At 57.3% G+C, this 14,877-nt stretch overlaps 1 protein-coding gene across 5 annotated transcripts in view; it reads right to left on the bottom strand.

The window, feature by feature from the left end:
* Positions 1-14,877, bottom strand: part of PFKFB3 (6-phosphofructo-2-kinase/fructose-2,6-biphosphatase 3) — a 74,972-nt gene that overhangs the window by 7,937 nt on the left and 52,158 nt on the right. For all 5 annotated transcript variants that reach the window (XM_042944797.1, XM_042944798.1, XM_042944799.1 and 2 more), the window contains 13 exons: positions 11,846-11,971; positions 10,588-10,684; positions 9,824-9,890; positions 9,320-9,394; positions 8,904-8,960; positions 6,147-6,271; positions 5,456-5,663; positions 5,111-5,257; positions 4,871-4,975; positions 3,387-3,516; positions 2,520-2,582; positions 2,332-2,396; positions 444-617 (listed from right to left, as the gene is read on the bottom strand). In XM_042944797.1, the coding sequence (XP_042800731.1) occupies positions 444-617; positions 2,332-2,396; positions 2,520-2,582; positions 3,387-3,516; positions 4,871-4,975; positions 5,111-5,257; positions 5,456-5,663; positions 6,147-6,271; positions 8,904-8,960; positions 9,320-9,394; positions 9,824-9,890; positions 10,588-10,684; positions 11,846-11,971 (1,439 nt within the window). The remainder of the gene's footprint in view (positions 1-443; positions 618-2,331; positions 2,397-2,519; positions 2,583-3,386; positions 3,517-4,870; positions 4,976-5,110; positions 5,258-5,455; positions 5,664-6,146; positions 6,272-8,903; positions 8,961-9,319; positions 9,395-9,823; positions 9,891-10,587; positions 10,685-11,845; positions 11,972-14,877) is intronic.

The following is a 14,877-nucleotide window of genomic DNA, read 5'->3' as shown; positions in this document are numbered from 1 at the left end:
GCGAGTCTGGCTGTCCAGGTTCTAACCCGGCTCTGGAGGGGGACACACTTTTCTCTAACTGGGGACCGGATGCAAGGGAGCACGCAAGGAAGGTCCTCAGCCACTGGCCTGGGACAGAAAAGACGTCCTCAGGCCACACGTGGCCAAGGGCCCAGAGCTGAATGGAAACTTCTAGGGTTTTGTCTTCAATCTTGTTTGAGAAAACAAAGGGTTCGGGAATGTGAGCGGGACGCAGACTCGGCCATTTCTTCTGCTCTGCCCAGTTTTCTGTTCCTCAGGAAAGAGGTGTGTGCGCTCAGGTCGGCGAGGAAGGACCCCAGGGTGTCACGGACCTCGTGGGAGGGCGTGCCCACGTTCTCCCCGTCCACCGCCCACACGCGCTGCCCACGGCTGCTCTCCTCCCGACCCAGACTGACTGTGAGGAAGGAGAGGGGAGAACGCACTTGTCCAGGCAGCTGCGTGGGCACCTCCGGGGGCAGGCAGTTGGGCAGGGCAGCGGAGGGAGAAGCCACATGCTCCTCAAAGCTGTTGATGCGAGGCTTTTTGGTGGGCTCGGGGCTGGCTAGTGGGGTGACACTATTGCGTCTCATGAGCGGGTTAGGTCCCTTCTTTGCATCCTAAGCGAGACAAAGACAAAAGAGAGAAGGCGACAGTTACAAGGAGTGGGGAAGTATATAAGCCAAAAAAACCCCAAACCAAACCAAAAACGTTTCTCTGCTTCTGGATTTCCCAGATACGAGACTGACCGCGGCGACTGGCCCCGGGGACCAGCAGGGGTGCCAAGCTGTCCTGCGTCCCCAGTCTGCAAGAACAAGGGATGACCTCCTGAGCCCCTGTGCCGGAACATTCCAAGACACCCACTCGGACAAGCGCAACATTCAAGGCAGGCGAAGGGAGAACACAAGACCAGCTCTGCAGACAGTCATTCAAAGGCGGCAGATGATGAGTCGGAGAAAAGAACCCGGCCGCCAGCCTCCAAGAGAGCCAAGGAAGGGGGAAGGAGGCCTGAGTGGGAGGCTCAGGTCAACCACTGAGGGCAGGGAGGAGAAGGTGTCGGTGCCAGACTCCCTGCGCTGACCGTGAGCCAGGATCTGCACAGCAGACAAGGAACAGCGCCCGCTCCCCATCACTGCCCCCCCCGGCTTGGGACGAGGAGTGCCGGCTTCAACCCCTGCCAGGGGACTAGAGGTGCAGAAACCCCGAGGTGGGCAGCAAGGCAAGCCAGGCCCAAACACGAGCCTTCCCGCCAAGGGACGACACAGTGGAGCGAGGACCTGTGTCCCCAGGCCTGTGGCTCTGCAGCCTCTAGCCCAGGGGCCTGCACAGAGCTCTGTCTCCCTCGACACTGCCCCAGTTAGGCACAGGCAAGTGTATGCAGGGGCCATCGGAGCCCCGTTCCGGCCCAGCCCCGCCGGCGGAGTCAGGCCGGGAAGAAAGGTGGGACCCCACCACCCATGTTCAGAAGTGGGGGCCGTTACAGGGCCAAGGCTGGCCCACTCGCTTCCCCTGTGGCCACCCGGCCGGACAAGCTGGCGGAAGCTGGGATTTTAAGGCCAAGACCTTCGGACCGAGCTCCTTGGGAAACAGAGAGGTGTCCTGCTCGGACGGGAACACCACACTCTGTGTGAGGGAAACGGTCAGCTGGCCAAACGCTGTAGTTTGACCCTCGGTACAAAGTCAACCCAACATTCCTTCCCGACCACGTCCGGGGCAGCAATCTGCTCTACCGCCGGGGCCTCCTGCAGAAAGCCTCCACCCGCCGTGCCCCGAGTCCCTCCTGCCCAAACCACCTGGTCTCTGCCCTCCCACCTCCTTTCCACGATTTCCATCTTCTTGGTAATTCTGCACCGAAGTGTACACAGACGACTGAGTGGTTTGCTAATCCCGTGTGAACCAGTGACTCTAGAACCTGGAAGGCATCTCAGCCGCCCCAAAGGAAAAGACGACGGTAACTGAGCTACGACTACTCTTGAAAGCGCAGGATGCGTCTCCCTCTTTAATACTCACGTCATGGGATAAGTCGAAATGGGGGGGAAAAGCGTGCAAAGTGAGAAAGAGAAAATGCCAAGCAGCCACATATAAACACGAGATAGGAACACACGGTAGCTGAGGAAGAGCAGGGGAAGAGGTCACAAAGGCCGGCCAATCTCAAACCAACTACTACTCCAGAGAGAACCCGCTAAAAGACACAGGTTCAATTGCAGGCAACTCAACACGGGGACCTCTCGAGTGCTCACACCCCCTGGCCCTGTCACTCGACAGGGACCCTCTAGGGATGGAGGCCAGGACGGGGATGCTGGGGAGCAGGAGGCAGGGGGTGTTTAGACTCACCTCTGACCTCTCCCGGTGTGTGCTCACAGATTCCACATTCAGATAGATGGACTCTACGCGGCAACCTGGGTGGGGTGGGGACAGGGGTTGGCTTCCGGTTAGAGGGGACAGGCCGCTGACAGCCCCAGAGCCACCAGGAGCCAGCGTGCCAGGGGACATCTTGGCCGGGGCTGTGTCCCCATACTCACCGTAAGCGACAGGTGTCAGTTTCAGGACGGTGTGAAGGGGGCATTTCAGGTAAGGCATCTCCTCTGAAAAGAAAAGGCCTCGCGATCAGCTAGGAGCCTTGAGGACAGATACACACAAGTCCTCAGTGAGAGCTTCTGCCTGTTGTATGTGCCCCTGGAGTCCAGGCCGAGCAGGAGACAGGGGTGTCTCCTCCTCCCCGCTACACACAGGCCCCCTGCTCCAGGCAGGCAGCCTAGAAAAACCACTAGCCAAAAGACGAGAATCAAAACAAACCCCAAGCCCACCCTTGCACGGTGCACTAGAGTTAAAAAAAAAAAAATCAGGGGTGCCTGGCTGGCTCAGTCGGCTAAGCGTCCGACTGTTGGTTTCGGCTCAGGTCATGATCTCTGTGCTGACAGCTCGGAGCCAGCTTAGCATTCTCTATCTCCTGCTCTCTCTCTCAAAATAAATACATAAACTTAAAAAAAAAAAAAAATCATTCCCTGAACAATTTAGGTGTGTCAGGATTCAAGTGAGCCTTGGGTAGACATAGGCTTAATTTTAAGAGTCTCATTAGAGTTTTCTGGGCTCTTTGTTCTTTAGAGGTGGGCTGCCCCCCCCCCCCCCCCCAGAGGTGAGCGGCTGGGGGCCTGCGGGAGGCTGTGCTCTGAAGGCTCCAGCAGGAGGCGCGGCCGAGGCCTTTCCTAACGCTCAGCAGCAGTGAACCGGCGCGGGGAGAGAGACCCCGCGTGGTCCCGTGGGGAAGGTGCTGGTCCACGGCGTCCCCCAACTCGAAGGCTGGCTTCCCTCCGCCCTTTCTCGGAACTCCACGGGCTCCCCGTCGCCCCCACCACCCAGAGCAGGCTTCGTGGGGGGGTCGGCGGCACCTGCGCTCTTATCCAGGAAGTAGGCGAGGAGGCAACGCAGGACGGCCTGATGGCAGATGACCAGCACGTTCTCCTGCCGCTCCAGCTCCATGATCACCGGCTCCAGGCGCTGCACCAGGTCCTGGTACGACTGCAAGACAGAGGGACGGGTCGGTGCTGCTGCAGAGGCGCACGCGGGCGGGGGCGGGGCTCTGCCGCCTCAGCCACGCCCCTTCCCCCGTTAGAAACCAGAGAACACGCCATCGATCGATAATCGATCCACAGCCGGCGGTGTTTCAGGGCTGCACCCCTCAGGGCCCCTGGGGACCCACATCGACTGGCTTCTTAGAAAAGGGAGGCCGTCCCCGTGTTGGTGAGGATGTGACACATCCCCTGCCAGAACATAAACCCGCCGTCCTCCCTCTAACGGCTGCCTCCTAATTCTCCACGCAGGGGGATGAGGGACTGACGACCGGACACACGCTGACAACGTGGGGGACCCTGAAAACGTCCCCTGAGAGAAGTCATACACAGTGTGACCACATGTTGTATGACCCCTTTCTGTCAAACGTACACAGTAAGCAATGCCACAGAGATGGGAAGTAGACCCCTGGTTTCCAAGGCTTGGGGGAGGGGGGAACAGGCTAGGGTTTCTTTTGGGAATGATGGAATGTTCTAGAATTTGTGGTAATGGTTGCCCGGTACTATGAATACACCTAAAAACCACTGAATCGTATACTTTAGTGAGTTTTATATTGTGTGAATTTTCGCTCAATTAAAAAAAAAATTGAAAAAAATGGGTGGGCATGTATGTGACTTTTAAGGCTACCAAGGTTCCTGCTCACGCCCATCCCTCTGTGGTCTCCCTTGTTCTCTCACTAATCAGGTTCCGGGAACAAGGGCCACGGAGGAGGTGAGCGCCCTGAGCAGGAGGAAACTGAAACGTGACAGACAACCAAGACGGCCCGCAGACAGCAAGGACCTGCCAGGTGTCACCAGGCTGCCTGCAGCCGACACCAGAGCATCGCCCAGAGGCTGCGTCCAGGGCTCCCTCAGCGAATCAGTGATGCGCGGGACCTGAGATGACACAGTTGCCATCGCGTCTGCAGTCAAAGGGGAACCCGCGCACAGGGTGAGCCATCACCCCTGACTGCTGTTGCCTCCCACGTCACCATGGGCTCATCTGAGAGACACATCTCTCGCTGGTGCTCAAAGGAAAATACACCTGTGCCTCTCCTGGAGCCGTTTACAAGGTTCAGTTTAGGAAAACTGGATTCGGAAGGGAGAGTGCCGGGAACAGGCATCAGAAGGCGTAAGGGGCAGGCGGGATGCAAGAGCCCTTCCTGCCCCTTCCTCCCGGAGCACGTGGCTGCTGAGCACAGTTACCCGAATGGGGCCACCCGGGCCCCCCGCGGCCCTCTCTCAGCCTGGCCTGTCACCAGCTCCCGTGCGCACAGCACACGCCGGCTGCACCGAGTGACGCGGGCGAGAGCGGGCACACGTACCTCCCCGGTGGGGTAGCGGTAGTAGTATTTGTCCTGCTCGCGCAGAGTGTACTCCTCAGGGTAGGTGTCCCTGATCTCCTCGTAGGTCATCTCCTCACAGACACCCTGGCGGGAACACCCAGACGTCACCTGAAGTCGCTCAACATGGCACGTGCGGGTCTGCGAGGGCTCTCGTTTCCCAGGGGAGAGACCTCCGTGCCCTCCCGCTCCCCACGGCCAAGGCCAGGCCCCGGCACTCACAGCGTCGATCTCGTTGAGCGCCTTCCACTGTTCGTAGGGGAGACGCAGGGCTTCCGCCGTCTGGATGGTGCTTTTCAGCTGGCTGGTCCACACCTTGAGGTCCTTCAGGTTCTGCTCCTCCACAAACTTGCTCAGGGCATTGGCAAACTGCGAGGGCGTGGGACAGAGGGACACGGCCTGACTCAGGCTCCTGCCCCTCCTGGAGAAGCAGAGCAAGACCTGTCTCATTCCGCGTCAGGGGCGTGACTACACTATCACACACACACACACACACACACACGCACGTTGCGCACACGGGATGCACCCAGCCCCTCGGCAGCCCGCCTTGCCCCCGGCTCCCCCTACCTTCCTGCCCCTGCTGGACAGACCCGAGTCCCCTCCGATCTTGCCCTGGAGGTTGTGCTCGCTCTCGCCGTGCCGACACAGGTAGATGGTGCGGGGCTGCACGTGGATGTTCATCAGGTAGTACACGATGCGGCTCTGAATGTGGTCCTGAACTCTGTTCACCAAGAACCTCCGGCCCACGTCGATCACCTTGATCAAGGACAGGTCCCTGCCGGGGAAGGCGACCAGCCGATCGGAACTCCGCTGATAACACAGCCCAGCCCAGCCGGCCCGGGTGTAAACCCCCATGGCCCCGGCCGATGGCGGAGACTCAGCCCCCACAGACCCACGAGGGGAGGGCGCAGACTGAATCTGTGTTCTCGGAGACAGACACGTGGGCGCTATCCGCAGCAGCGTGTGGTCAGAAGAGGGGAGAGGGAGGCGGGAGACCAGAGCAGAGAGAAAGGACACGCATGTCAAGGGGACAGGAGCAAGACGGGGCTCACATGTGCACTTCCCGTGCTGCTACAGTTAGTGCCGGAAACAGTCACCATGGAACACACAATCAAGGATTTTTTTAAAGATGTTTTAAAAGACAGTTTATAAAAGGATCCAGGAGCAAGTGCTTCGTACGGACAGCACGAAAACACTAAAAAACAAACAAACTCTACCAAAGCAGAAGAGTCAGAGACAGTCACCTCTTCGTTATTACCTGTCACATTTATCAGGGTCGAGGGGCTGATAGCTGGCTTCGTAGCAACTAATTCTCTTCATGAAGTCGTCCATAGCTTCTGCTGAGTTGCAATCTTTGTAATCCGGGCTAGAGATTTTAACTTCCTGTAACACCACAAAGAGGCAGCTGATGAATCACGCTGGAAGGCTTTCTGCTTAGACGAAGCGGGATTTGGGGCTCGCAAACAGGGAAAGTACAGACCAGCTCAGAGTGACGATGATCCCACCCAGCGTTGAAAAGAAAAAAAGAAATACACCGGGGCTCGAGTTCTAACCCAGTGATGACACAGGCAGAGCACCCACAGTGGACAGGGGATCGCTCCCTGGAAGGACGTACACAGGAAAGCCACAGGCTTCTACTGAACACATCCGAATGGGGCCACGATTCGGGGTCAACCCGGTAGCCAGGTCATCCCCGGACCGCCAAGCCTCAATTCGAGGTCTGGATGCACACCTGCAGCACTCCCCACACCAAGTGCAGGCTGTTGGTCAGCGAAGGCGCGCTCCTGAGTTGCGGGTGATGCCCTGCCCTGTGCGCCAGGCAGGATTCTTCCTGCCACCACCCACGGATGGGGCACCACATGCTTGTAACTGCTCCCCAACTAGTGCTTCTCCACCGGGCCCAGTCCTTTCTAAGGTTTGCTCTTATGGGAAGAGAAAGCAGAAGAAACAGCCCTCGGACTCACCCATCCCCTGTAAGTGAACAGTAGGTCTGAGAAACCTGGCAGGGTTTTTAGCGAAATTTTAGCGAAATTTGTTACTGCACGTGCTCTTTTCCTCTACAACCACCACCACTGCCAGGAGAGAGGCAGACACTCTTCAAACACCCGAGTTCAGGGGCGCCTGGGTGGCTCAGTCGGTTAAGTGTCTGACTTTGTTCAGGTCACGATCTCACAGTTGGTGAGTTTGAGCCCCGTGTCGGGCTCTGTGCTGACAGCTCGGAGACATTCTGTCTCTCTCACTCTCTGACCCTCTCCTGCTCACATACACTGTCTCTCTCTCACAAAAATAAATAGACATCAAAAATATATATATTCTTAAAAACAAAAAACCGAGTTCAGGGGCACCGAGGTGGCTGAGTCGATTAAGTGTCTGACTCTTGATTTCAGCTCAGGTCATGATCTCACGGTTCGTGAGACCGAGCCCTGCATCAGGCTCTGCACTGACTGCAGTGCCTGCTTGAGATTCTCTCTCTGCCCCTTCCCAGCTCACGTGATCGCTCTCTCACAATAAATACACAAACACTACAAAACAAAACCTGAGTTCGGTGGGGAGTCAGCGCTTCACGGGTGCAGAGTCTCGGTCTGGGAAGATAAAAAGGTTCTGCGCATCCGTGGTGGTGACCACGGTGCAGAGACCTGAGTGTGCTGAGAGCCACGGGATTGAACACTTGCGTGGTGAAGACAGTAAATTGTATATTTTACCACGATGAAAAACAATCTAAGTTCCCAAATCCCTTTCTCCCTAGCACAGCCGCCGCCAGAGACCATGCTGGGAAGGCCTACCCTGCAAAGCTGCTCTGGGGCTTAATCGGAGACACAAGATTCCTGAACCCAGAGGGTCGGGGCGAACGACTGGATGTGTTAACACGGACAAGATCGGTGGTGAGCTCCTAGCCATGCATGGGCTAACTGCTCACTGCGGAAAATGCACTCTGCGTCCACGCTATGCTTTGCTACCAAGACGAAGCTAGTAGAACGAAACTAAAGGAACATAGCAAAACCCTTTGTCCAGATTACAGCAACTTCTGTTCTACCTCCCCGTCCTTTGGGCCTCTTCCTCTGGACCCGATGAAACGCATCTGGGTTTTCCGCAATGTGAACAGCCCTTTCTGAGCTATGAACTCCGTTCTTAGAAATGCTTGTACACATTCCCACTGCCTTGGAGAAAAGTTCCAACATCGGAAGCCAATGAATCCTCAGCAACCCTCCAAAGATGCGCGCTTGTAACGCAGCAAACCCCAGCATTCCCTGTAGAAGCATCAGACCTGCTTTTCATTACAGACGCGGCTTATTCTCATGTATTTAAGCTGCATAGAAAATTAGCTACATGAGGAGATGACCTGTGGTAAAGTCTTCATGGTAACGGCTTCCATTTATGGTATATTGCTTTCAAGCGGCAAAACTTAAGAATTAATCAAATTAAGCTGCCAATTACCCTCAGTTTATCTGGGCAACCTCCCCTTGGCACAGGGCGAGGAGAAGGGTATGCTACGGACACATCAGCAGGAAGATAGTTTTACTGCCCCCGTTTTTCCCACACTTGGGGATTCTGCCTTTCAGTCTGTTGTGTCCTATGAAGTTTTATCAACACACAGTCATTCTTTTCTACTGGGGACCTTCACAGCTAAAGAGAGTCCAGCCTGCTGCCTTCCTTCCCTTCTGGAAGGATGAGCTGCCCTTTGTCCCAAGCAGCCCTGTCCCCACCCAGCTGCCAAGCTACTGCCACTCGCAGAAACTGTTCCCAGACCCCTGCTTTTTATCTCTTAGGTCCCGCAAAGGCTGCTTTCTGCCAACCGCCTGCAAGGACCCCAGATAAAGCCAGGGCAGGTCACAGAACATGCTTCTAAATTAAACACCACTCCACACCTCCCACCTTCCCGGTCCCATGACTCAGACAAAACCAACAGGCTGGGACAGCCGGCTCGTTCTCAGCGTCTAGTTACTGCTCTGGGCCCGAGCTGGTTCCCCACTTTTCTCAGACTGTCACCCTACAGTGGCGTCCTACGTTGTCTTACCATGATGTTGGAGGCCACAACCATGGGGTCATCGCACACAGACTCAATGAAAAACACCTGGAAGAAAGCAAAGAGGAAAGTTAGACAACCACAAATGTGACACACACACAAAGCGCGGATGCTGGTGTCCCTGTGATGTCACCAACCTCATTTGAGGAGGAAGGACCCCATTTACGAACACCCAAACACATACAAAGAACTACCTGCTCAACCCTGCGTCCTTTGCCCATCCCACACCCTAGTCTGGGTAACCGTCCCCCCCCCCCCAGAGCCCCCACAGGAAAGGCCCAATGTGTCCGCAGCAGAACAAGAGCAGCGGGAGGTAGAGAACCAGGCCCGGAGCAGAGACACAGGCCTCAGCCCGTCCCCGAGCTGCCTTCCCTGCTCCCGCATGCTCCAGAGCAAGTTTCGCTCACCTTGAAATCATTTTCTTTGGCAAAATGAAGGATCATGTGTCTCCTCTCTCTGGTGGTATTGGTGGCATCGAACACCTGATGGGGAGACAGTAGGGCCGTGAAGAGAGGCCACGTTCGAGATGAACAGTAGGGTACTTAGAGCCAACAAACATCAGCTACACACAGGGGAGGGTGCACGTGGAAGGGACCCCTGGCTACCGCGGCGGCAGCCCCCACCCCAGGTCCACCCCTTACCCCCCCCAGCACACAGGGGACGGGTGGGCACAGAGCACAGCGCCAGCCGTGCCCCAGGTCCGCCCCCAGCTGACCACTCTCCTGGCCCCCCCAGCGCTGCTCTAGACCGTCGCTCCCCTCAACTCTCAGGCCACAGGCACTCGTCCCTTTTCGAGGAGTCCCTGCGGCGGCTCTCGGCACTGCCCGGGGCAGTGTCTACACTTCTGTCTCCCCAGGGCACCGTGTGCTATGGCCTCGGACACAGAGCTGGCACCCCGCCCCCGGACTTACTGCAATTTGGCCCCCTTCCTTCGTCAGGTAACTTTTGACGTCTCTCAGGGCAGCCAGAGCGCACTGCCTGCAACAGGCAGGAAGAGAAAGCACGCGTCACGCCAGCCCGTCCGGCGGGGGAAGGCCCAGCAACCCGCCGCTCATCCCAGCGAGCAGAGTGACGAAACCGCCAGGCCGGCCGGGGCTGCGGGGCCCAGTCCACTCGGGCCCACAGGCTCCCAGTCCAGCCCCGCAGACAGGCGGCTGCGGCTGCCCGTGGGAAATGGGGCTCATGCCCGGGCTGCGCCCTGAGATCTCACTGGGAGCTTTTACAGAGCTGACGCCCAGGTCCGGCCCATGGATTCTCACGGCTCTGTCCAGGGCACGGCCCACATCCGGATCTCCCCAGGCTCCCAGGCGACCCTACGACACTTGTCAGGGTTGAGCGCCACGGCACTTGGGTTTCACGACCACCCTGGGCTTACAAGAAAAATCCTCTCCAAATGGAAGCGGAACGTTTTCCGCAAAAATGGCCTTGTTCACTCCCAACGAGACACTGCTGTTGATTTGTATCAACCAGCGGCCGAGTTAGACCCTCCGGGAGCAGAGGAGGCAGTGAGTTTCACGGAGGCGGCGCCTCATCCTAACACACCCCGAGGTGGGGTCACATGTCATGGCCACAGCGGAGCCACGCCGCAGACCAGCTTCTTCTTTCTCCGACAGAACCCGGCTTCGGGAAGCCGAGCAAACCCAAGCCCAGGTCCCCACGGCAGCTCGGGCCTTACTTGCGGACTTTCATGGCCTCCTCGTTGTCGGGGCGAAAGAAGCTGTAGGAGCTGTACTGTTTGACGGCCTCCCGGCGGTACTCCCCGACGTTGAACACTGTGGGGACAAAGGCGGGAACCTTAGCTGACCCCCCAGGAAGAAGGAGCCACCAACATCCGGGAGCTCTCTCTAAAAAAGGAAACCGAGCCTACACAGCAACACCAACCTGAATGAGGTTCTGCGGAGACACGGAGGCGGGAGAGCGGACCTCCGCGCCCAGGGCTGCGAGCCCAGAAGGCAGCCCAGCTTCCCCCAGACCCGACGCTGCTTGGGGCCGCTCTACCTTCCCAGGGACTGGCTTCCACTGCCCCGTCTGCAGGTGCAGCGTCCTAAGGCTGCACGGAGGGGCGGCTGCCACGGGTCCCGCGGAAACAGGGGCAGTGATTCCTGCGCACGATCCCCCAGGACAGCGCAGGGTCTCACGCGTGCCGCGGGGCCCAGATCTGCCATTCACCTACTGAGCCAGCAGCCTGCGCCCCAGGGAAGCGTGGAGCATTTACGGGGCGTTCACCGGACGACACAACGCGCCGGGCACCGTGGGGGACAGCGGATGCAAAACCTAGTCCCCCACCTCACCACCTTTCCGGTGTAGTCGGGAAGACCAGGCCAAGAGTCATACAAAGGTAGCCGATGGTGTGGAGCATTTGACGACAGTCAGTAGAAGAATGTCACAACTGAGTGCTAGAGTACTTAAAAGGGCACAGGGGCACCCGGGTGGCTCGGTCGGTTGAGCATCCGACTTCAGCTCAGGTCATGACCTTGCGGTTCATGAGTTCAAGCCCCACATCAGGCTCACTGCCGTCGGCACAGAGCCTGCATCAGATCCTCGGGTCTCCCTCCGTCTCTCTGTACCTCCCCCGCAAACACTCTATCAAAAATAAATTTTATAAAAAAGGGGAGGGCCCAGATCTCCACAGACCATGCGGCCAGAGAAGGCTTTTTGAAGGTGGCGAGGGCTGAGCAGGTTGTGGGGCAGCAGGAACGACAGAGCAGGAAAAGAAAAGATCCCAACGCCAAGCGAGGATACGTATAGAGTGTACCAAGTGACAAGGCCCAAAAGGGTGCCCCATGCTTGTGGGCACAGGCCAGCCCAAGACTGGCCCTGCACGGCAGGTCCCAGCAGACGGAGGCGGCAGGGACGTGGTTTTGGTCGCAGGGGTTGGTGAGCAAGAGTGAAAGGCTCCAGGTAACCACCTTGGCCTTGACACACGGCCTCACCTTTCGTGGGGACGCCGATCCAGTTGAGGTATCGAGTCAGCTTCTTTGAGATGTACGTCTTACCCCGGGCTGGGAGCCCCACCATGACGATCACGGTGGGGGAGTTGGTCAGCTTCGGCCCACAGGCTGGGGAGAGGACAGAGCGAGGTGTCAGCCACGAAGCAGTGTGTGCCCCACGACGAACCTTCAAGAATTCCGCAGAAATGCCTTTTTTGCTCCCACCTCAAAGCCCTGGGCGTTTTACAGTCCAGCAACGCCTCGGACCTCTACTGGCCAGAGCCCCGCCCCAGCCCAGTCACAAATCTCCATCTTGCTTTCAGGTCACGCGTGGCAGGGGGACTGCCCCAGCCCCAGATCCCCAACCTGATTCCTGAGGGCCCTAAACCCAGCCAGGAATCCCGCTACTAACCCCAAAGCAGAAAGCGTTATAAGGAAGGGATTCCCCAACACCAGTGGGGGTGAGGTTAACGGTAGGAGAAATGTTCCAATAATAAGACAAAACACCAGGGAGAGAGGTTTTCGCTGGATTTTAAGAAAGCAGCCCAAAGAACCCTGTTCTGGAGACTTAAGGTGCAGTGTTTCCTTGGCTGGTGTCTTATGCTTGAGACTCTAAGGAGACTCCAGCATCTGGTGACAAGAGTGGCAGGGGCTGCCCATTGAGAGCACGAGACTGGCCGCCTGCTCCCTCCCGGGCCAGCAACACTGCCCGGTGCTCGCTGGGCGCCACAGGCAACCTCGCTCTCCTGGCCAGCTACGTGCCATCGCTTCCGGGCACTGGTCACCCCGATGAGGCAAAGCTCCTGGGACCGCACCGCAGATCTAGGCGGATGTCAGACATAGACAGGGGCTCTGTCTCTAAGCCAGCGAGTGCCAGATGGGGATAGGAGAGCCACCAGGCCACTGCCAGGCACAGGCTTCAAAGAGGACACCTTCCCTAAGCTGGACGCCCCAACACGGTCCCATACTCAGCCTATGACCAAACTGAGATCGCATGCCCAAACACCCACCACGTTATTCCGGGATCTGCCCCCCCCGTGCCTGTGGGCTGGGGGCAGAGAGGAAGCAAATGGAACACAGAGGGGGCTGTTGCTTCATGTTCTAGACCATGCAGAGCGAGGAGGAAGAAGAAAGGCCATCAGGAGGCCAGGAGACACGTAGGAGCCACAGAAGCACTTGGCTGGGATTCTCCAGCTCCCAGGAGCTGGGAACAAACACGTTCCTAGAAGACGGGCATTTCCGTGCCCAGTATGAGCGCACAAGTGGAGCACAAAACCGCCAGTGGACTTTCTTGAGTCCCAAGAAAAGTGATGGGCTTCTCGAAAACCGGCGGGGACAGAAGACAACGCGCTCCCGTGTGCATCGGGGCAGCCGCAGGTGACACGTGAGAAGTCGTCTCACTTAGTCGCCTGGAAGCACCGACTCTACCAATCCTTCCCTCAAGCCGCCGCCGGCTCCTGGTCTTATCTGATGTCCCCACCGTGCCCCTGCTCCCAAGAGCGTCCAAACATGCAGGGACGGACGGACGCGCGCTCCCTCTCCCTCCCTCCCCTCAGCTGGGCACGTGCACGGAATACTTTTGATGGACGCACGCCAAGTGAGCGGAGACAGAGGATGACTGATTTATCAAATCGGGGATTAGTCCTACTATCAAGGCACCACATGCGCAAATCTCTGGCAGGAGACGCTTTGAGAGGAAAATCCCATAAAGACATGGCAGAGTAAATATCGTAAGCCAAACATTCAACTTGAATCTCAAACCCGAATAAGTCAGCACTCTTTTATTTGGCAAAGCAGAGGCCATTCTCCCTATTCCTTTGGCTCCTTGCACAAGATGTGGAGGAGCTACACGCGGGCTGTGGCTGTCATTCCAACCAGGCGCTCCTGGGTCTCAAACAGAGCAGGGAAACCTCCTGACTAAGCCCCCTGAATCCTAACATGTTCTTCTTTCAAACTCACAGGCCATCTCAGGTGTCTTCATCTTACAACCACCTGCGCCTGCTTCAGTTCCCCCCAGACCCTCAGTCTCTTCTTCTCTGCGGATCCTGTTAACCCACAGAAGAGCGCCTCCTTCCACCTCCCACACCGTCTTCCCCGGAGCTCTGCTTTTTCCTCTTTGCCCCCCAACAAGCACAGGGACTAGGGAAGATAAGCGTGGAGTTTAACACAAAATCTTCCAAAAAGTTCTTGTGTGCTTCATTTCATCGCATACAAACATTTAGTATTTTAGCCTTTTTCGGACCTCCCTCCCGCCCCCGGCAAAGAGTTTTTACCCTCAGATGTGTTTAGACGTGAAACCTGGATGTCAACCTAAGCATGTTTAAGGGGATACACGTATGCTCACTATGTTGAAGGGCTAAAGAAGCAATTGTTTAAAGACCGCGGGGTTTAACAGACCATAAACATCTTGGCTGCAGTTTGGGGTGGGGCACGGGAGGGACGGAGCTCAAGCTAAAAGTGTCATCCAGAGTTAAGGCTGTCACTTGAGTAAGAGATCGCGGAAAACCACCACGTTCTGGGACGCCACCCTCAACTCTGTCATTCCGTTTACTCATTCACTCAACAGACACAGGTGCTAGGCGCCCCCTGAGCACAGAGCATTATGTGGACACCGCCCTGTGCTGGGAAGCATCTGGCCTGCGGTGGGGAAGAGACAACGTACGAGCTAACAGACGCACAAAGTCATTTCGGAGCGGGATAAACGCTGTGATGAAAGCAGAGGGCTGACGCTGGGGCTAGGGGTCCACGGGGGTCTGTTTGAATCGGGGAGCCAGAGTCCGTGTCCTTGAGCAGCACCTGAGCTAAGGCCTGATCGTCCACAGCCAGCCCCACCGACTTACCAGTACATAACGCGCACTGGCCACGTGTGTGTTCCCCATGTGTTAAGTGGATACAGGAAAGCAGATGATGACCAGGAGGCCGGCTGGTAAGGGGAGTGAGCCACAGCCTCCGGCGACAGGCCAGGGTCTGTCGTCCTGGACAGAGCAGGCTGCATTCTAGGGTTCCTATGCCAGCCCCACTCCCCAGACGAAATG

Source organism: Panthera leo, chromosome B4 (assembly GCF_018350215.1).
Source record: "Panthera leo isolate Ple1 chromosome B4, P.leo_Ple1_pat1.1, whole genome shotgun sequence".
In the NCBI taxonomy this organism is placed as follows: domain Eukaryota; kingdom Metazoa; phylum Chordata; class Mammalia; order Carnivora; family Felidae; genus Panthera; species Panthera leo.
The sequence above is the reverse complement of the archived record's forward strand: the minus strand, read 5'-3'. Positions and strand labels throughout refer to the sequence as shown.